General features: G+C 57.7%; 1 protein-coding gene across 5 annotated transcripts in view; it reads right to left on the bottom strand.

The window, feature by feature from the left end:
* LOC125463608 (caskin-2-like) overlaps positions 1-21,156 on the bottom strand; it is a 281,692-nt gene that overhangs the window by 75,347 nt on the left and 185,189 nt on the right. For all 5 annotated transcript variants that reach the window (XR_007249868.2, XM_048555091.2, XM_048555092.2 and 2 more), the window contains 2 exons: positions 17,456-17,553; positions 15,759-15,904 (listed from right to left, as the gene is read on the bottom strand). Coding sequence is in view for 4 of the 5 variants with exons in the window: in XM_048555091.2 (XP_048411048.1) it covers positions 15,759-15,904; positions 17,456-17,553 (244 nt within the window). In the remaining variant the exon portion in view is untranslated. The remainder of the gene's footprint in view (positions 1-15,758; positions 15,905-17,455; positions 17,554-21,156) is intronic.

The following is a 21,156-nucleotide window of genomic DNA, read 5'->3' as shown; positions in this document are numbered from 1 at the left end:
GGTCCTCAGGGTACAAAAGACCGAGGCAGGAGGATTCGGAATATGCTGCCAAGCGAGCTGGCAGGTTTGGTTTCCTCGGATCTGAGGGGGTCTGGAGGTGAGCAGTGAAGGGTAGTGAATGTTACCAGCACTGTGCTGAGCCCACACCGTCAAACTCCAGCGCTGCTGTGACACAATCTGATCCACTCCACAACACTGCCAGGCAAATCCATGGTTTAACCCTTCCCCCCCGGCCCAGAAAGTCTGAAGTGCACCTGGGATTTAGAGAGGTATGTAAAACAATACCTCCACAACTAGCAAGCAGGGACAAAGGGAGGAAAAGGGGAGGGAAAAAGGGAGGAGATCAGCATGAAGTAAGAGAGCCAGTGTTGGGATGATGGGCTGAATGGCCTCTTTCTGCACTACCTGAGGGGTCTGTGAGTGGGATTTGAGGAGATCGAGTCCACCTATTTTCCCAAATACCACTTTATCTACCCCTTCTGGCCAAAGTATTATCCGCCCAGTCTCTCTTTCCCACCAACTGCCTGCAGCCAATAACAATTACTGTCATTTATATCCTCCCTTTCGCCAGCTCACACTCCCCCAGGGTGGCCACTTCAACCAAGCTGTGGCCCTGTGGTTCTCATCAGGGCACATGACCCAAAGGCTCAGTCAAGGTGGTGGGTTTAAAGCGGGACGAGGTTCAGGGAGAACCACAACTTTCCACCGCATTAGGTGAGACCCAGCTCACAACAGTGCAGTCTTTAAGGAGGGGACACACAGCCCACACGCCGACTGTGTTCCCGTCCCGCAGCCCGCACGCCGACTGTGTTCCCCATCCCGCAGCCCGCACGCCGACTGTGTTCCCGTCCCGCAGCCCACACGCCGACTGTGTTCCCTGTCCCGCAGCCCACACGCCGACTGTGTTCCCATCCCGCAGCCCACACGCCGACTGTGTTCCCCATCCCGCAGCCCGCACGCCGACTGTGTTCCCTGTCCCGCAGCCCACACGCCGACTGTGTTCCCGTCCCGCAGCCCACACGCCGACTGTGTTCCCTGTCCCGCAGCCCACACGCCGACTGTGTTCCCCGTCCCACAGCCCACACGCCGACTGTGTTCCCGTCCCGCAGCCCACACGCCGACTGCGTTCCCGTCCCGCAGCCCGCACGCCGACTGTGTTCCCCGTCCCGCAGCCCACACGCCGACTGTGTTCCCCGTCCCTCAGCCCGCACATCGACTGTGTTCCCTGTCCCGCAGCCCACACGCCGACTGTGTTCCCGTCCCGCAGCCCACACGCCGACTGTGTTCCCCGTCCCGCAGCCCGCACGCCGACTGTGTTCCCCGTCCCGCAGCCCACACGCCGACTGTGTTCCCCGTCCCTCAGCCCGCACATCGACTGTGTTCCCCGTCCCACAGCCCACACGCCGACTGTGTTCCCGTCCCGCAGCCCACACGCCGACTGCGTTCCCGTCCCGCAGCCCGCACGCCGACCGTGTTCCCCGTCCCACAGTCCACACGCTGACTGTGTTCCCGTCCCGCAGCCCGCACGCCGACTGTGTTCCCCGTCCCACAGCCCACACGCCGACTGTGTTCCCGTCCCGCAGCCCGCACGCCGACTGTGTTCCCTATCCCGCAGCCCACACGCCGACTGTATTCCCGTCCCGCAGCCCACACGCCGACTGTGTTCCCGTCCCGCAGCCCAAACGCCGACTGTGTTCCCGTCCCGCAGCCCACACGCCGACTGTGTTCCCTGTCCCGCAGCCCACACGCCGACTGTATTCTCGTCCCGCAGCCCACACGCCGACTGTGTTCCCTGTCCCACAGCCCACACGCTGACTGTGTTCCCCGTCACTCAGCCCACACGCCGACTGTATTCCCGTCCCGCAGCCCACACGCCGACTGTGTTCCCGTCCCGCAGCCCACACGCCGACTGTGTTCCCGTCCCGCAGCCCACACACCGACTGTGTTCCCTGTCCCGCAGCCCGCACATCGACTGTGTTCCCTGTCCCGCAGCACGCACATCGACTGTGTTCCCTGTCCCGCAGCCCACACATCGACTGTGTTCCCTGTCCCGCAGCCCACACGCCGACTGTGTTCCCTGTCCCGCAGCCCGCACGCCGACTGTGTTCCCTGTCCCACAGTCCACACATCGACTGTGTTCCCTGTCCCGCAGCCCGCACATCGACTGTGTTCCCTGTCCCGCAGCCCGCACATCGACTGTGTTCCCTGTCCCGCAGCCCACACGCCGACTGTGTTCCCTGTCCCGCAGCCCGCACATCGACTGTGTTCCCTGTCCCGCAGCCCACACGCCGACTGTGTTCCCTGTCCCGCAGCCCACACGCCGACTGTGTTCCCGTCCCGCAGCCCACACGCCGACTGTGTTCCCTATCCCGCAGCCCACACGCCGACTGTGTTCCCTGTCCCGCAGCCCACATGCCGACTGTGTTCCCATCCCGCAGCCCACACGCCGACTGTGTTCCCTGTCCCGCAGCCCACACGCCGACTGTGTTCCCCGTCCCGCAGCCCACACGCCGACTGTGTTCCCTGTCCCGCAGCCCACACGCCGACTGTGTTCCCCGTCCCTCAGCCCACACATCGACTGTGTTCCCTGTCCCGAAGCCCGCACATCGACTGTGTTCCCTGTCCCGCAGCCCACACATCGACCGTGTTCCCTGTCCCGCAGCCCACACATCGACCGTGTTCCCCGTCCCGCAGCCCGCACGCCGACCGTGTTCCCCGTCCCACAGTCCACACGCTGACTGTGTTCCCGTCCCGCAGCCCGCACACCGACTGTGTTCCCCGTCCCACAGCCCACACGCCGACTGTGTTCCCGTCCCGCAGCCCGCACGCCGACTGTGTTCCCTGTCCCGCAGCCCACACGCCGACTGTATTCCCGTCCCGCAGCCCACACGCTGACTGTGTTCCCGTCCCGCAGCCCACACGCCGACTGTGTTCCCGTCCCGCAGCCCACACGCCGACTGTGTTCCCTGTTCCGCAGCCCACACGCCGACTGTATTCTCGTCCCGCAGCCCACACGCCGACTGTGTTCCCTGTCCCACAGCCCACACGCTGACTGTGTTCCCCGTCCCTCAGCCCACACGCCGACTGTATTCCCGTCCCGCAGCCCCCACGCCGACTGTGTTCCCGTCCCGCAGCCCACACGCCGACTGTGTTCCCGTCCCGCAGCCCACACGCCGACTGTGTTCCCTGTCCCGCAGCCCGCACATCGACTGTGTTCCCTGTCCCGCAGCACGCACATCGACTGTGTTCCCTGTCCCGCAGCCCACACGTCGACTGTGTTCCCTGTCCCGCAGCCCACACGCCGACTGTGTTCCCTGTCCCGCAGCCCGCACGCCGACTGTGTTCCCTGTCCCACAGTCCACACATCGTCTGTGTTCCCTGTCCCACAGTCCACACATCGACTGTGTTCCCTGTCCCTCAGCCCACACGCCGACTGTGTTCCCTGCCCCGCAGCCCACACGCCGACTGTGTTCTCTGTCCCGCAGCCCGCACGCCGACTGTGTTCCCTGTCCCACAGTCCACACATCGACTGTGTTCCCTGTCCCACAGTCCACACATCGACTGTGTTCCCTGTCCCACAGTCCACACATCGACTGTGTTCCCTGTCCCGCAGTCCACACATCGACTGTGTTCCCTGTCCCGCAGCCCACACGCCGACTGTGTTCCCCGTCCCGCAGCCCGCACATCGACTGTGTTCCCTGTCCCGCAGCCCGCACATCAACTGTGTTCCCTGTCCCGCAGCCCACACGCCGACTGTGTTCCCTGTCCCGCAGCCCGCACATCGACTGTGTTCCCTGTCCCGCAGCCCACACGCCGACTGTGTTCCCGTCCCGCAGCCCACACGCCGACTGTGTTCCCTGTCCCGCAGCCCACACGCCGACTGTGTTCCCCGTCCCGCAGCCCACACGCCGACTGTGTTCCCCGTCCCGCAGCCCACACGCCGACTGTGTTCCCCGTCCCACAGCCCACACGCCGACTGTGTTCCCCGTCCCTCAGCCCACACGCCGACTGTGTTCCCCGTCCCACAGCCCACACGCCGACTGTGTTCCCGTCCCACAGCCCGCACGCCGACAGTGTTCCCGTCCCGCAGCCCGCACGCCGACCGTGTTCCCAGTCCCACAGTCCACACGCCGACCGTGTTCCCTGTCCCGCAGCCCACACGCCGACCGTGTTCCCTGTCCCGCAGCCCACACGCCGACCGTGTTCCCTGTCCCGCAGCCCACACATCGACTGTGTTCCCGTCCCGCAGCCCACACGCCGACTGTGTTCCCTGTCCCGCAGCCCACACGCCGACTGTGTTCCCGTCCCGTAGCCCACACGCCGACTGTGTTCCCTGTCCCTCAGCCCACACGCCGACTGTGTTCCCTGTCCCTCAGCCCACACGCCGACTGTGTTCCCTGTCCCGCAGCCCACACGCCGACTGTGTTCCCTGTCCCGCAGCCCACACGCCGACTGTGTTCCCTGTCCCGCAGCCCACACATCGACTGTGTTCCCGTCCCGCAGCCCACACATCGACTGTGTTCCCGTCCCGCAGCCCACACGCCGACTGTGTTCCCGTCCCGCAGCCCACACGCCGACTGTGTTCCCTGTCCCGCAGCCCACACGCCGACAGTGTTCCCTGTCCCGCAGCCCACACGCCGACCGTGTTCCCTGTCCCGCAGCCCACACGCCGACCGTGTTCCCTGTCCCGCAGCCCACACGCCGACCGTGTTCCCTGTCCCGCAGCCCACACGCCGACCGTGTTCCCCGTCCCGCAGCCCACACGCCGACCGTGTTCCCCGTCCCGCAGCCCACACGCCGACCGTGTTCCCCGTCCCGCAGCCCACACGCCGACTGTGTTCCCCGTCCCGCAGCCCGCACATCGACTGTGTTCCCTGTCCCGCAGCCCGCACATCAACTGTGTTCCCTGTCCCGCAGCCCACACGCCGACTGTGTTCCCTGTCCCGCAGCCCGCACATCGACTGTGTTCCCTGTCCCGCAGCCCACACGCCGACTGTGTTCCCGTCCCGCAGCCCACACGCCGACTGTGTTCCCTGTCCCGCAGCCCACACGCCGACTGTGTTCCCATCCCGCAGCCCACACGCCGACTGTGTTCCCTGTCCCGCAGCCCACACGCCGACTGTGTTCCCCGTCCCTCAGCCCACACGCCGACTGTGTTCCCCGTCCCACAGCCCACACGCCGACTGTGTTCCCGTCCGGCCGCCCACACGCCGACTGTGTTCCCATCCCACAGCCCGCACGCCGACAGTGTTCCCGTCCCGCAGCCCGCACGCCGACCGTGTTCCCAGTCCCACAGCCCGCACGCCGACAGTGTTCCCGTCCCGCAGCCCGCACGCCGACCGTGTTCCCAGTCCCACAGTCCACACGCCGACTGTGTTCCCTGTCCCGCAGCCCACACGCCGACTGTGTTCCCTGTCCCGCAGCCCACACGCCGACTGTGTTCCCGTCCCGCAGCCCACACGCCGACTGTGTTCCCAGTCCCGCAGCCCACACGCCGACTGTGTTCCCGTCCCGCAGCCCACACGCCGACTGTGTTCCCTGTCCCGCAGCCCACACGCCGACTGTGTTCCCTGTCCCGCAGCCCACACGCCGACTGTGTTCCCGTCCCGCAGCCCAAACGCCGACTGTGTTCCCTGTCCCGCAGCCCGCACGCCGACTGTGTTCCCTGTCCCGCAGCCCGCACGTCGACTGTGTTCCCTGTCCCGCAGCCCACACGCCGACTGTGTTCCCTGTCCCGCAGTCCACACATCGACTGTGTTCCCTGTCCCGCAGCCCACACGCCGACTGTGTTCCCCGTCCCGCAGCCCACACGCCGACAGTGTTCCCCGTCCCGCAGCCCACACGCCGACCGTGTTCCCTGTCCCGCAGCCCACACGCCGACCGTGTTCCCTGTCCCGCAGCCCACACGCCGACCGTGTTCCCTGTCCCGCAGCCCACACGCCGACCGTGTTCCCCGTCCCGCAGCCCACACGCCGACCGTGTTCCCCGTCCCGCAGCCCACACGCCGACTGTGTTCCCCGTCCCTCAGCCCGCACGCCGACAGTGTTCCCGTCCCGCAGCCCGCACGCCGACCGTGTTCCCAGTCCCGCAGTCCACACGCCGACTGTGTTCCCTGTCCCGCAGCCCACACGCCGACTGTGTTCCCTGTCCCGCAGCCCACACATCGACTGTGTTCCCGTCCCGCAGCCCACACGCCGACTGTGTTCCCTGTCCCGCAGCCCACACGCCGACTGTGTTCCCTGTCCCGCAGCCCACACATCGACTGTGTTCCCGTCCCGCAGCCCACACGCCGACTGTGTTCCCTGTCCCGCAGCCCACACGCCGACTGTGTTCCCGTCCCGCAGCCCACACGCCGACTGTGTTCCCTGTCCCTCAGCCCACACGCCGACTGTGTTCCCTGTCCCTCAGCCCACACGCCGACTGTGTTCCCTGTCCCGCAGCCCACACGCCGACTGTGTTCCCTGTCCCGCAGCCCACACGCCGACTGTGTTCCCTGTCCCGCAGCCCACACATCGACTGTGTTCCCGTCCCGCAGCCCACACATCGACTGTGTTCCCGTCCCGCAGCCCACACGCCGACTGTGTTCCCTGTCCCGCAGCCCACACGCCGACTGTGTTCCCTGTCCCGCAGCCCACACGCCGACTGTGTTCCCGTCCCGCAGCCCAAACGCCGACTGTGTTCCCTGTCCCGCAGCCCACACGCCGACTGTGTTCCCTGTCCCTCAGCCTGCACATCGACTGTGTTCCCTGTCCCTCAGCCCGCACATCGACTGTGTTCCCTGTCCCGCAGCCCAAACGCCGACTGTGTTCCCTGTCCCTCAGCCCACACGCCGACTGTGTTCCCTGTCCCTCAGCCCGCACATCGACTGTGTTCCCTGTCCCGCAGCCCACACGCCGACTGTATTCCCGTCCCGCAGCCCACACGCCGACTGTGTTCCTGTCCCGCAGCCCACACGCCGACTGTGTTCCCGTCCCGCAGCCCACACGCCGACTGTGTTCCCTGTCCCGCAGCCCACACGCCGACTGTATTTCCGTCCCGCAGCCCACACGCCGACTGTGTTCCCTGTCCCACACCCCACACGCTGACTGTGTTCCCCGTCCCTCAGCCCACACGCCGACTGTATTCCCGTCCCGCAGCCCACACGCCGACTGTGTTCCCGTCCCGCAGCCCACACGCCGACTGTGTTCCCTGTCCCGCAGCCCGCACATCGACTGTGTTCCCTGTCCCGCAGCCCACACATCGACTGTGTTCCCTGTCCCGCAGCCCACACGCCGACTGTGTTCCCTGTCCCGCAGCCCGCACGCCGACTGTGTTCCCTGTCCCGCAGCCCACACATCGACTGTATTCCCTGTCCCGCAGCCCACACGCCGACTGTGTTCCCTGTCCCGCAGCCCGCACGCCGACTGTGTTCCCTGTCCCGCAGCCCACACGCCGACTGTATTCCCGTCCCGCAGCCCACACGCCGACTGTGTTCCCTGTCCCACACCCCACACGCTGACTGTGTTCCCCGTCCCTCAGCCCACACGCCGACTGTATTCCCGTCCCGCAGCCCACACGCCGACTGTGTTCCCGTCCCGCAGCCCACACGCCGACTGTGTTCCCTGTCCCGCAGCCCGCACATCGACTGTGTTCCCTGTCCCGCAGCCCACACATCGACTGTGTTCCCTGTCCCGCAGCCCACACGCCGACTGTGTTCCCTGTCCCGCAGCCCACACATCGACTGTGTTCCCTGTCCCGCAGCCCACACATCGACTGTGTTCCCTGTCCCGCAGCCCACACGCCGACTGTGTTCCCTGTCCCGCAGCCCGCACGCCGACTGTGTTCCCTGTCCCACAGTCCACACATCGTCTGTGTTCCCTGTCCCACAGTCCATACATCGACTGTGTTCCCTGTCCCGCAGCCCACACGCCGACTGTGTTCCCTGTCCCGCAGCCCGCACATCGACTGTGTTCCCTGTCCCGCAGCCCACACATCGACTGTGTTCCCTGTCCCGCAGCCCACACGCCGACTGTGTTCCCTGTCCCGCAGCCCGCACGCCGACTGTGTTCCCTGTCCCACAGTCCACACATCGTCTGTGTTCCCTGTCCCACAGTCCACACATCGACTGTGTTCCCTGTCCCTCAGCCCACACATCGACTGTGTTCCCTGTCCCGCAGCCCACACGCCGACTGTGTTCCCGTCCCGCAGCCCGCACATCGACTGTGTTCCCTGTCCCTCAGCCCGCACGCCGACAGTGTTCCCGTCCCGCAGCCCGCACGCCGACCGTGTTCCCTGTCCCGCAGCCCACACGCCGACTGTGTTCCCGTCCCGCAGCCCACACGCCGACTGTGTTCCCAGTCCCGCAGCCCACACGCCGACTGTGTTCCCGTCCCGCAGCCCACACGCCGACTGTGTTCCCTGTCCCGCAGCCCACACGCCGACTGTGTTCCCTGTCCCGCAGCCCACACGCCGACTGTGTTCCCGTCCCGCAGCCCAAACGCCGACTGTGTTCCCTGTCCCGCAGCCCGCACGCCGACTGTGTTCCCTGTCCCGCAGCCCGCACGTCGACTGTGTTCCCTGTCCCGCAGCCCACACGCCGACTGTGTTCCCTGTCCCGCAGTCCACACATCGACTGTGTTCCCTGTCCCGCAGCCCACACGCCGACTGTGTTCCCCTTCCCGCAGCCCACACGCCGACTGTGTTCCCTGTCCCGCAGCCCACACGCCGACAGTGTTCCCTGTCCCGCAGCCCACACGCCGACCGTGTTCCCTGTCCCGCAGCCCACACGCCGACCGTGTTCCCTATCCCGCAGCCCACACGCCGACCGTGTTCCCTGTCCCGCAGCCCACACGCCGACCGTGTTCCCTGTCCCGCAGCCCACACGCCGACCGTGTTCCCTGTCCCGCAGCCCACACGCCGACCGTGTTCCCCGTCCCGCAGCCCACACGCCGACCGTGTTCCCCGTCCCGCAGCCCACACGCCGACTGTGTTCCCCGTCCCTCAGCCCGCACGCCGACAGTGTTCCCTGTCCCGCAGCCCGCACGCCGACTGTGTTCCCTGTCCCGCAGCCCACACGCCGACTGTGTTCCCTGTCCCGCAGCCCACACGCCGACCGTGTTCCCTGTCCCGCAGCCCACACGCCGACCGTGTTCCCTGTCCCGCAGCCCACACGCCGACCGTGTTCCCCGTCCCGCAGCCCACACGCCGACCGTGTTCCCCGTCCCGCAGCCCACACGCCGACTGTGTTCCCCGTCCCTCAGCCCACACGCCGACTGTGTTCCCGTCCCGCAGCCCACACGCCGACTGTGTTCCCTGTCCCGCAGCCCACACGCCGACTGTGTTCCCTGTCCCGCAGCCCACACGCCGACTGTGTTCCCGTCCCGCAGCCCAAACGCCGACTGTGTTCCCTGTCCCGCAGCCCACACGCCGACTGTGTTCCCTGTCCCTCAGCCTGCACATCGACTGTGTTCCCTGTCCCTCAGCCCGCACATCGACTGTGTTCCCTGTCCCGCAGCCCAAACGCCGACTGTGTTCCCTGTCCCTCAGCCCACACGCCGACTGTGTTCCCTGTCCCTCAGCCCGCACATCGACTGTGTTCCCTGTCCCGCAGCCCACACGCCGACTGTATTCCCGTCCCGCAGCCCACACGCCGACTGTGTTCCTGTCCCGCAGCCCACACGCCGACTGTGTTCCCGTCCCGCAGCCCACACGCCGACTGTGTTCCCTGTCCCGCAGCCCACACGCCGACTGTATTCCCGTCCTGCAGCCCACACGCCGACTGTGTTCCCTGTCCCACACCCCACACGCTGACTGTGTTCCCCGTCCCTCAGCCCACACGCCGACTGTATTCCCGTCCCGCAGCCCACACGCCGACTGTGTTCCCGTCCCGCAGCCCACACGCCGACTGTGTTCCCTGTCCCGCAGCCCGCACATCGACTGTGTTCCCTGTCCCGCAGCCCACACATCGACTGTGTTCCCTGTCCCGCAGCCCACACGCCGACTGTGTTCCCTGTCCCGCAGCCCGCACGCCGACTGTGTTCCCTGTCCCGCAGCCCACACATCGACTGTATTCCCTGTCCCGCAGCCCACACGCCGACTGTGTTCCCGTCCCGCAGCCCACACGCCGACTGTGTTCCCTGTCCCGCAGCCCACACGCCGACTGTGTTCCCTGTCCCGCAGCCCACACGCCGACTGTGTTCCCGTCCCGCAGCCCAAACGCCGACTGTGTTCCCTGTCCCGCAGCCCACACGCCGACTGTGTTCCCTGTCCCTCAGCCTGCACATCGACTGTGTTCCCTGTCCCTCAGCCCGCACATCGACTGTGTTCCCTGTCCCGCAGCCCAAACGCCGACTGTGTTCCCTGTCCCTCAGCCCACACGCCGACTGTGTTCCCTGTCCCTCAGCCCGCACATCGACTGTGTTCCCTGTCCCGCAGCCCACACGCCGACTGTATTCCCGTCCCGCAGCCCACACGCCGACTGTGTTCCTGTCCCGCAGCCCACACGCCGACTGTGTTCCCGTCCCGCAGCCCACACGCCGACTGTGTTCCCTGTCCCGCAGCCCACACGCCGACTGTATTCCCGTCCTGCAGCCCACACGCCGACTGTGTTCCCTGTCCCACACCCCACACGCTGACTGTGTTCCCCGTCCCTCAGCCCACACGCCGACTGTATTCCCGTCCCGCAGCCCACACGCCGACTGTGTTCCCGTCCCGCAGCCCACACGCCGACTGTGTTCCCTGTCCCGCAGCCCGCACATCGACTGTGTTCCCTGTCCCGCAGCCCACACATCGACTGTGTTCCCTGTCCCGCAGCCCACACGCCGACTGTGTTCCCTGTCCCGCAGCCCGCACGCCGACTGTGTTCCCTGTCCCGCAGCCCACACATCGACTGTATTCCCTGTCCCGCAGCCCACACGCCGACTGTGTTCCCTGTCCCGCAGCCCACACGCCGACTGTGTTCCCGTCCCGCAGCCCACACGCCGACTGTGTTCCCTGTCCCTCAGCCCACACGCCGACTGTGTTCCCTGTCCCTCAGCCCACACGCCGACTGTGTTCCCTGTCCCGCAGCCCACACGCCGACTGTGTTCCCTGTCCCGCAGCCCACACATCGACTGTGTTCCCGTCCCGCAGCCCACACGCTGACTGTGTTCCCTGTCCCGCAGCCCACACGCCGACTGTGTTCCCTTTCCCGCAGCCCACACATCGACTGTGTTCCCTGTCCCGCAGCCCACACGCCGACTGTGTTCCCTGTCCCGCAGCCCACACGCCGACTGTGTTCCCCGTCTCGCAGCCCACATGCCGACTGTGTTCCCAGTCCCTCAGTCCATACGCCGACCGTGTTCCCTGTCCTGCAGACCGCACATCGACTGTGTTCACTGTCCCGCAGTCTGTAAGCCGACTGTATTTCCCATCCCACAGTCTGTTCACCAACTGTGTTCCCTGTCCCACAGTCTGTACACTGGCAGTGTCACTGTTGCTGATATGAATCTGCCATTCCCTGTATATTTCCTCCTTGATTCCCTCCTTTGCCATACTGCCCCAGCTCAGACCCTGTTCCTGCGCGCCCCCGTCCCAGCCCAGTGACTGATGCTGCACCCTCTCCTGTTGTGTAATCCACATCAGTCTTCCATCCTTCACCCTGGGCTAAGGAAAGGCTTGTTTTCATGTTTCAGATGAAAGCCGACAATTACCTTTTAAACACACACACTTTTCTTCAAAACAAACAAGTCTTGGCTCGCTGACACGTCTGAGAGATTCTGATAATAATATGCTCTTTAAGAAAACGACCTTTACAATTCCTCAACAACTCTCACCACCCCACAAATCTCTCCCCGCAATCAGCCCCGGGCTGCAACAGGGCTTGACATTTAAAGAGACAGTGCGCTGAATTAATGCCGTCTGTCGTGGGCCTGCCCACCAGTCAGAAAGGCAATGACAACTCTGTTTTTGCCTATTCCTGGGATCCCTGATGGGATACAATGTCATTGAGGCAGTGACTGGCCCCAATTGGGGTCCTGTGCTGAGGAAGACAAAGATCACATCCAGAAGACTCCCCCAGCTCTTCAGTCCCACTACTGCCTCTGGGAGTCACGGTCACTTCTGGGACGGCAGCTTGGTGACCCAGAGAGGGTTGCTGGGAGTCAGGGTAGGGCGAGAGTCGCTGTGGACGGTCAGTGCAGAGTCTCTTTCAGCACGGTGTGACTGTAGGCCTGTTGGTGAGGAACGGGGTCTGAGCAAAGAGCTCCATCTTGCCCTCAGGAGCCCATGAACAGCCCTCCTCTTAGGGGTACACTACCAGCAGTGACAGACTAAAGGTCCTCAGGGCCTCACCTGGTCCAGGGATAGGAAGGTAGCCCTCCATCTTTGTCCCCCTGACTGTTGACATAGCAACAGGCTCGCCATCAACCTTGCCACCAACATAAAACTAACAGCCCTCCAGCTATAACCAGACTAAAGGCCTGTACTGTACCAGTAATGGAGAATGCACAATCTATGATACCTTGGTATTACTGCTCCATCACAACAAATGCAGCCAATCTGATACAAGCTGCTATTCACAGGATGAGTTGCCTTCTAGAAGTGAACAATAAAATCCCAAGAAATTATCAGCTCTTTGCAATGACTGGCCTGGAACCTCTATTGTGCGAGTTACACATTCAATTTCTCTTCCACTGTCACTGAAAGGAAAGTGAAGACTAGTTGCTCTGATGGCTGTGGGGTTCAGCTGTACCACCCAATGAGGTCAGCCCTGGGTGAACTACTCTTCAGGGTATCTCTTTTTTTTAAATCAAGTGACCCCCGGAAGGGAGAGGTTAATCAGTGAAAGTGAGTGATCTTCACACAATCAGGAAGGATAGAACATATCCAGGGTGAGATACAGCTCGAGTGCATATTCTGGGAGTTTGGATTCACTGCGGGGACTCGGAGCAGTGGGGGAAGAGTTTGTTTTCTGTTTGGTTTGTGGTTTGTAAAGTTTATGTAAACAGGATAAATTGAAACTCAGAATCGGGGCCCAACACAAAACAAAAACATCACAAGAGAATTGTAAGTTCATTGGTTGCTAATAGTTGCTGATTTGACCATCTATCACAGGTTACTTTCAGATTGAAGGTATATATGAGAAATATTTACAGATTACAAAACTAAAAGACCAGTAGGAAATTTTTAAAACAAATTACGAACTAAGTAAATACAGTTGCAGGGCCAGGTAATGGGTTGCATCTGCGAGATGTAGGAGCTGCTAGACCCCATCATGGGGTTTAGTTGCTTGAAAAAGCTCAAAGTTGATGAGCTGGAGCCTGAGCTTCAAACACTTTGATACCTCAGGGAGCGGGGGTACGAGCTGCCTGGATGCTGGGTTTTAGGAGGCAGTCGCACCCCTTAGATTAGCAGTCTCAAATTCGGTCAGTGGTCAGGGACAGGAGGGTGTGACTACCAGTGAGGTAGGTAGAGGGATCCAGGAGGTAGTTTTCAAGGAGGCTCAGCCCTTGAGTGTGTCTAACAGGTTTGCGATTCTTGCCCCTTGTGTGGATGAGAGTGGGCGTTGTGGGGAGGATGAGCAAATTGACGATAGCACCATGCTGGACAGAAAAGTGAAATATAGTTATAATCAGGGATAGCATAGTCTGGGGAATACAAACTGTTCTCTTTAGCCAGCACTGGGCAGCACGGTGGCTCAGCAATTAGCACTGCTGCCTCACAGCACCAGGGACCCATGTTCGATTTCAGTCCCTGGCGACTGTGTGGAGTTTGCATATTCTGCCCGTGTCCGCGTGGGTTTCCTCCCGGTGCTCCGGTTTCCTCCCACAGTCCAAAGATGTGCAAGTTAGGGTACATTGGCCGTGCTAAATTGCCTCATAGTGATCAGGGATGTGCAGGTTAGGTGGATTGGCCATGTCAAATACAGAGATAGGGCAAGGGGTGTGGGTCTGGGTGGGATGGTCTTTGGACAGTCAGTGGGCTGAATGGCCCGTTTCCACACTGTAGGGATTCTACGGATTGAGAGTCCCGAAAGCTATGTTGCCTGTCTCATGCCTGGATTCAGGATCTCTCATCGGAGCTTCAGAGGAACTCAGAGTGGGATGAGAAAGATCCAGACATGGTGCAAGTAGGGAAAAACAATATAGGTAGACACAGGAAGAGGATCTGCTGAGGGAATATGAACAACTCAGGGCTAAATTAAAAAAGCAGAACCAAAGGATAACAATCCCCAGATTACTACCTGAGCCACGTGCAAACTAGCACAGGATCAACAAGATTAAAGAAGCAAATACATGGCCGAAAGATGGGTGTGGTTATCGCAAAGCTGAAGGTGCTGGGGAAGCTGCTAAGTCTGAAGGTGGATAAATCACTGGGTGCAGATGGAGAACACCCCAGAGTTCTGAAGGAGATAGCTGAAGAAATTGTGGGGACACTGTTGGTGATGTTTCAGGAATCACTTTTGGCCACACTTGGAGTATTGTGTTCAGTTTTGGTCACCTTGCAAGAGGAAGGATATTACCAAACTGGAAGGACTACAAAAGAAATTTACAAGGATGTTGCCAGGACTCAAGGGACTGAGTTATAGGAAGAGGGTGGACAAGCTGGGGGTTTATCTTTAGAGTGTAGGAGACTGATGGGAGATCTTATAGAAGTGTTCAAGATCATGAGAGGCATGGGTAGGGTGAATGCACTCAGTCTTTTTCCCAGGGTTGGGGAATCGAGGACGAGAGGGCAAGAAATTAACGTTAAAAGGGGAAAAAATACATGGGAAACTGAGGGTCTTTTTTTTACACAGAGGCTGTTTCGCACATGGAATGAGCTGCCTGCGGAAGTGGTTGAGATGGTGCATTAACAACATTTAAAAGGCATTTGGACAGATACATAGATAGGGAAGGTTTAGAAGGATATGGACCAGGTGCAGGGAAATGGGGTGAGTGTGGATGGACATTTTGGTCGACAAGGACCAGTTTGGGCTGAAGGGCCTACCTCTGTGCTGTAGGAATCTATGACTCTATGAAACTGGAGTCAGGAAGCATCCCCGAGGCTGGAAAATGGCTAATGTAACACCCCAGTTTGAGAAAGAGAGGGAGGCAGAAGGCAAGAAGCTACAGGTTGGTTAGCCTGCCCTCAGTCATTGGTAAGGCTTTAACGATGTTGATTGCGGAGAACTTGGGAGAGTGTGATAAAATAGCTTTGTGAAGGGGAGATCATGCCTGACAAATCTATCAGAATTCTTTAAGGAGATAACGAGCAAGTTCGACAAAGGACAGCCAGTAGGCATGATCGATTTGGATATCCAGAAGGCCTTTGACAAGGTGCCACACAGATCAGCCAGTGGAACCATAACCCAGTGTGGATCAGCATGGTGAGGAACGGGAGACCCAGGAGCTGGCAAGAAAGATGGCTGTTAGTCATGGAAAAACCCACTGTCCCAACTGGCTTTCAAACAGCCTCAGAAACCATTCGGTTCAAGACCAACACGCTGCATCCATCAAACACGCTGCACAGCTCGTACAACTAATCCTCAGGACCTCCTGGGGCCCTGCGGTAATGTCTCTACGTCTGACCCAGGAAGCCTGGGTTCAAGACCCATCTGCTCTCAGACTCAACTCGACTAAAATATCCACAACAAACCGTCAAAGGGTCACTGTGAAGAAACAGGTTCAAAATACACAATGTCCCATCTGCAGTGGGGACGGTCGCCATTAGCGCCCTCCAGTAGTGGCACAGAGATGATCCTCCTGAAGAGAAATAGGAGATCAATGATAACATTGGTGGCGGGGGGACCTCTGACTTACCACATCGTAATGTCCATACTGTGCTGCAAGGTGCAATGGGATCTGACCATCCTGCGAGGCTACGTTTACCACCGCACCAGCTCGAAGGAGCAATCGCACGGGTTCCAGCTTTCCCTGCCACGCTGCGTAGTGTAAAGGCCGCATCCCTGCACCGAACGTCCAACAGGAACAAAAAAGGAGCACCATCAGTAAAACAAAAACCACAAGGAACAGTCGCCTGAAGATTAGAGCTGGGCTAGTCAGGAGGGAACACTTTTTTAAGACTGGCTTAAACCTGGAATACTCCCTCACCGAAGGATGCATCTACTGGGATACGTAGGCCCAGATCAGTCATTTATCATTGGGGTGAGGGTCTCAGAGGGATTTATCAAAGGCAGCTAAATGTAGGTGAGGCATACATCAGGCAGGACCTCATCGAACAGTGAAGTACGCCCAAGTGCAGACTCCCACCTTCCCACAAGCAGAAAATACCACTCCATATCTCCAGTGGCTGGGGACAAAGTGATGCAGTCAGCTTCAGTAGTGAAAACATTACAGGCAAACAATAAAAAAACAACGGTTTTCATTTATATATCACTTTTGATGAAGTAAGCCATCCCAGTGCACTTTGCAAGTGGATTATCAAATGAAACTGTGATCCCCACATTCCTTTTCACAACAAGCCCCATTCACTCCTGTCGAGCAATGCCTCCATTATGAAGTGCTTACTCTCATTTCCAAATACCTCATGGTCTCACCCTGCTCCATGTCTGGAAAATCTGCCTACTCCTAAAGCCCTCACGCAATCTCTACTCTTCTCCAGCTCTGGCCTGTGCGTTCACACTTCCCTTTACTCGTCAATCAGTGGCCGTGTCACTAGTTGGCTAGGCCCTGTAGTTATTGAATGCCCTCCCTAGACTCTCACGGCCTCTTCACTTCTCTCTCTCTCTCTCGTCAGCTTCGGGAAACCCTTGAACAAACATCTGGATGTTTGAAACATCCAATCCCAAGCCCATTGGGTAAAGTGTGAAACTGGACTTTTGTTGCACAGTGATAATCTCTCAATCTCTGAACCAGGTTCAGGTCCCACCTACCCCAGGAGCTTACCATGGCAACTCTGAACATTGAGATTAGGAAGTATCTACTCCTCTCGCTAATAGGTTTAAGCACAGATTCAGCATTATAAATGTCTACTTTCTAATCTATTCACCCTGCTGCTGGTAGTCTCTCTTTACAAGTGTTCTCAGTCCTTAAAAGTACAATTCCCTTCACACGTGTACCATAATATTAGTCACATGTGGTCACCCACGATCATACACTGTTGTGCAGTTTGATGTCAAATTTTGTTCTATGCGCCGTGGGATTTAGGGCAGTGTTGAAGGCACTAGATTAACTCATGGTGTTGTAGTGGGTTAAGAGGGCGTGCCTTACTGTTTGAAAGACAGTGGCTGCTGCAGGCAAACATTGGGATGAATCCATGAACAGCCCAGTAAAGGATGGTGGGCTTTCAGGTGCATCTTAAAGGACAGGTGAGGGATGAAGGGGTTCAGAAGGGAGTGAGAGAGGCAGCTGCAGGGATAACCCCCCTGGATGGAGCAATGGAAATTGGGGTGAGCAACAGGCCATGGATTGGTGGAGTCAGGGGAGCTCAAGGAGTTTGGGACAGGGAGACCCAAAAGCACAGATTGAGCATGAGAAGAATATAAAACACTACAAACCGTTGCTGTCCTTGATATCCACCATGGCCTGGGCTTCCAGCAGCAATGAAATGAGCTCTGTGCTCCCACTGAGGGCAGCATGGTGCAAAGCTGAGAACCTGCAGACAGAACAGACACACTTCAACAACAAAGTCATAAACGATTGGCCTGAGACCCTTGTACATCACTTTGTCCGTGATCCATTGAAGCAGGTCCATGGTTTTAGAACCTCCAGGCGAGATGTTAGTGAACAATCATGAAGTGCCATTCTTTGTGATTTAAATTGATTCCAAATTCAGCACGAGGATAAAGTCCCACTAAAATAATGGGGCAAACAAATTTTGCAACATTTCACCAACCTTAGTTTACCCTGAAGGCAGGATTCTAAAGCACCGTCACCCCCCATCCCCGCCATCAATTGCAGTTATTCTTTTGCAAAACCCTCCATGGGTTTCACCTGCACATCTAAACTCCAGGCTTTATTCTGCAGGTTCAGGATGGGCCATAATTACTGCCCTGGCCAGTACTACCTACATCCCACGAATTAAAGAGAAAGAAATCACTCCTTGTGTGAAAGGGAATTTGATGTGGGTCTGAAATTGAGCGTTTCCCTTTGTGTGAATCTGTTTCATTCCCATGGTTCAATTTCAAGTTAATTCCCAGATTTGCTTCTTTGACTTTATTTCTAACCCTGGGTAGTACTGTATGATCACCTCACCAATATGCCCACAGTGAAAGAGCCAAGTTATTCCAGTCCCTTACTCATTGCCCTGTGCATCAACACTAGGGACCATTGGGTCTTTTATCTTTTGTTAACAGCCTGTTAAATCTCTCCCTCATACCTCAGTGACAGAACTAAAGGCAGTTCACAGAGCACAGAATGATACAGTTCAGACCCACTTTTCTCTGTTTTATTATTGCCTTGACCAACTGCTGTTCCACGAGCGTCGCCAACTGTGATTAACTCAAATCCTGGAGGTTTCATCACACGACCAATCGCCTTGTTCCAGCCCTTACTCTGCCATCACATCCATCCTTGCAGCTCACCACCTCCCAACACCAAATGGAAAGCCTCATTATCCAATTCCGATTTTCAATATGAAAGATGGAAGTGATGGAGAAACTCAGCAGGTCTGGCAGCACCTGTGGAGGCAGAAACAGAGTTAACATTTCGAGTCCTGTATGACTCTTCAGAATCGAAGGGAAGGTCATACTGGACTTGAAACTGCCAGGCCTGCTGAGTTTCTCCAGCACTTATTTCAGACTTACACTGTATGCAGCATTTTGTTTTAACTTACTCCCAATATTTTTAGATCAGGTAAATGAAACTGTTCAGAGGGAGAAATGTCTCTCGCAGGTGTAGAATATCCTGCAGGTTTTCTTACAGCAAGAGGCATTTCTTGCTATAATTTAGCCATCATCTCTCCCTCAATCACTGCATCCAATCCTAAAAGGGGCACTCAAGACATTTACTGGAATAACAGGAACCATGTTTCCAAATGTTGCAATTGTCATGGTGCGATGAATGCCCTGACTGGCATAAATCTTCTACACCCTTCACCTGTCCTGTCAGATGCTCCTGAAAGCTCACCATCCATTCCCCGTGGTGTTCGTGGGTTCACCCCAATGTCCGTCTGTACCAGTCACTGCCAGCTGACATTCTGGCGAAAGGCTGTTTCCTGGTGCCGCTTGAGAAGTGGGCAACCCAGTCAAACCAACATAAAGGAGCAGGACGTATCCCTGTCTCTCACCAGTAGGAGCTCAGAACAAAGGCAGACAAGCAACCGAAACTTAATGGGCAGAAATCAACCCCACCATCCCTGGATGTGGCTAGGAGAAGTAATGGAATGAGCCTTCTCTGAAGTGAAACTCTTTGCCACCTCTGCAGTTACATGCTGGGTGACAGATCTGTTGGGATCTTTCTTGAATCACCAGCAATAAAGTCCCTCAGAAGGTCAATCAATGGCCACTTAAGTGCCACTGTAGGGCCTAACCTCATCACGTTTCTGATCATCCCCTTTCCTGGTAGCAAAGGTGGCTGGCCTCTTATGAGAGCCCTACCCCTAACAAAGCTCTCTCCACATCACCCCCAACCTGCAAATAAAATTCACCTGGTCATCACTCGACTACCTCCAGAGAACACCTCAACCAGTGGTCCTTAGGACCCAAAAGCTGCTGGCCTTTGGTTAAACAACAGCTTTTGCCAACATGCCAGTATCAGGGCACCTGATAGGGTGAGAAACCTGCTGCTTAGGCTGGTGATTGGGTGGGTGACCTTGTTGATAGGGAGGGGGCGTGTTCGTTGCCATCTAACACGCTCTTCCCCATGCCTGGTCAAACAATAGGAGAATCCCAGCCATTGTGCTTGAAGAGTCTCTAAGGGAATCATCATTCACCCCTTACAAATGATCAATGAGCTGACCGGGGACAGAATCTTAATCTCATCAGACCCGGGGAGGCACTAATAGCCCCATTTATCTCCTGAAGTGAGTACAGGACCCCTGGCAAGTGACACAGAAACTAATCATTGAATTGAAACTGACAACTTAATGGACAGGTCACACGATGGGGAACAAACCCTAGGCGTGGTGAGGTTAACTGTAAGTCCTGGACACCATTGCTTCAGTCTGGTAAGGATCTAGTTAATGTTCCCACCAATCTGCTATGAAAGCATGGCCTGCTCACATCATAACCAGGCTCCAGGCTGACCGTTAAAGTCTTAACCTCTTTGGAACTCAGTTCAAGGAGAAACCTTGTGTAGCTGGAAATGTGGACACTAACCACATATTGCTATGTTTTTGACAATTATGAAATGAATTATTCCCCCAAATCCTGCCATCAGTCAAGAAATCCCACACTGCTGCATTGAGGAGTTTGCACTGGATAGGGCCATCCTGCACTCAGACAAAAATCACATGAATTAAATTTGACGTAATTGACCTTTTTTTAAAAAAAAGAGTTATTCATAAATGGTAATCTCTTCCATTCCTTTAAGTTTTGCATTATTTTTATTTCTTTCTTGTAAGCTTTTGCGTATGTACACGTTGCAACAAACATCCCCCAAGTTTGAATGTATGAATAAATGATGCTCCTTCATTAACTCAATTGTGTTTGCTCCAGGTCATTTTAAAAATGGGAACAGGGCACAGCCAACGTGAAAAGGGATAAGAAATCAGAAAAATAAAAAGCAACATCTCGGCTTATGGACTGACGAGGAGAAAGATAAAAGCATTTAATCTTCTTTCTCTATTTGCCCCAACTCTTCTGTAACAATGGTACCTGTGCATATCAACGTTACGCTCTGTTACATTATTGAGAGGCCCATTGAAAGGATATTTCCTAGGCCACAAGAAAGCACTGCACAGGAAGAGGCACAGTGGGGGCGGTACGGTGGCTCAGTGGTTACACTGCTACCTCACGGCGCCAGGGGCCTGAGTTCGATTCCACCCTCGGGCGACTGTCTGTGTGGAGATGGCACATTCTCCCCGTGTCTGCGTGGGTTTCCTCCGGGTGCTCCGGCTTCCTTCCATAGTCCAAAAACGTGCAGGTGAGGGTAGATTGGCCATGGGAAATTACACATAGTGTTCAGGGATGTGCAGGCTAAGTGCGTTAGCCATGGGAAATGTGGAGCTACAGGCAAAGGTAGGCAGTGGGCTGGGTGGGCTGCTTTTCAGAGGATCAGAGTGAAATTGATGGGCTGAATGGCCTCTTCCCACACTGGA

Source organism: Stegostoma tigrinum, chromosome 22 (assembly GCF_030684315.1).
Source record: "Stegostoma tigrinum isolate sSteTig4 chromosome 22, sSteTig4.hap1, whole genome shotgun sequence".
NCBI classification, from domain to species: Eukaryota; Metazoa; Chordata; class Chondrichthyes; order Orectolobiformes; family Stegostomatidae; genus Stegostoma; species Stegostoma tigrinum.
Note: the sequence above shows the minus strand (reverse complement) of the source record. Positions and strands in the feature narration are given on the sequence as shown.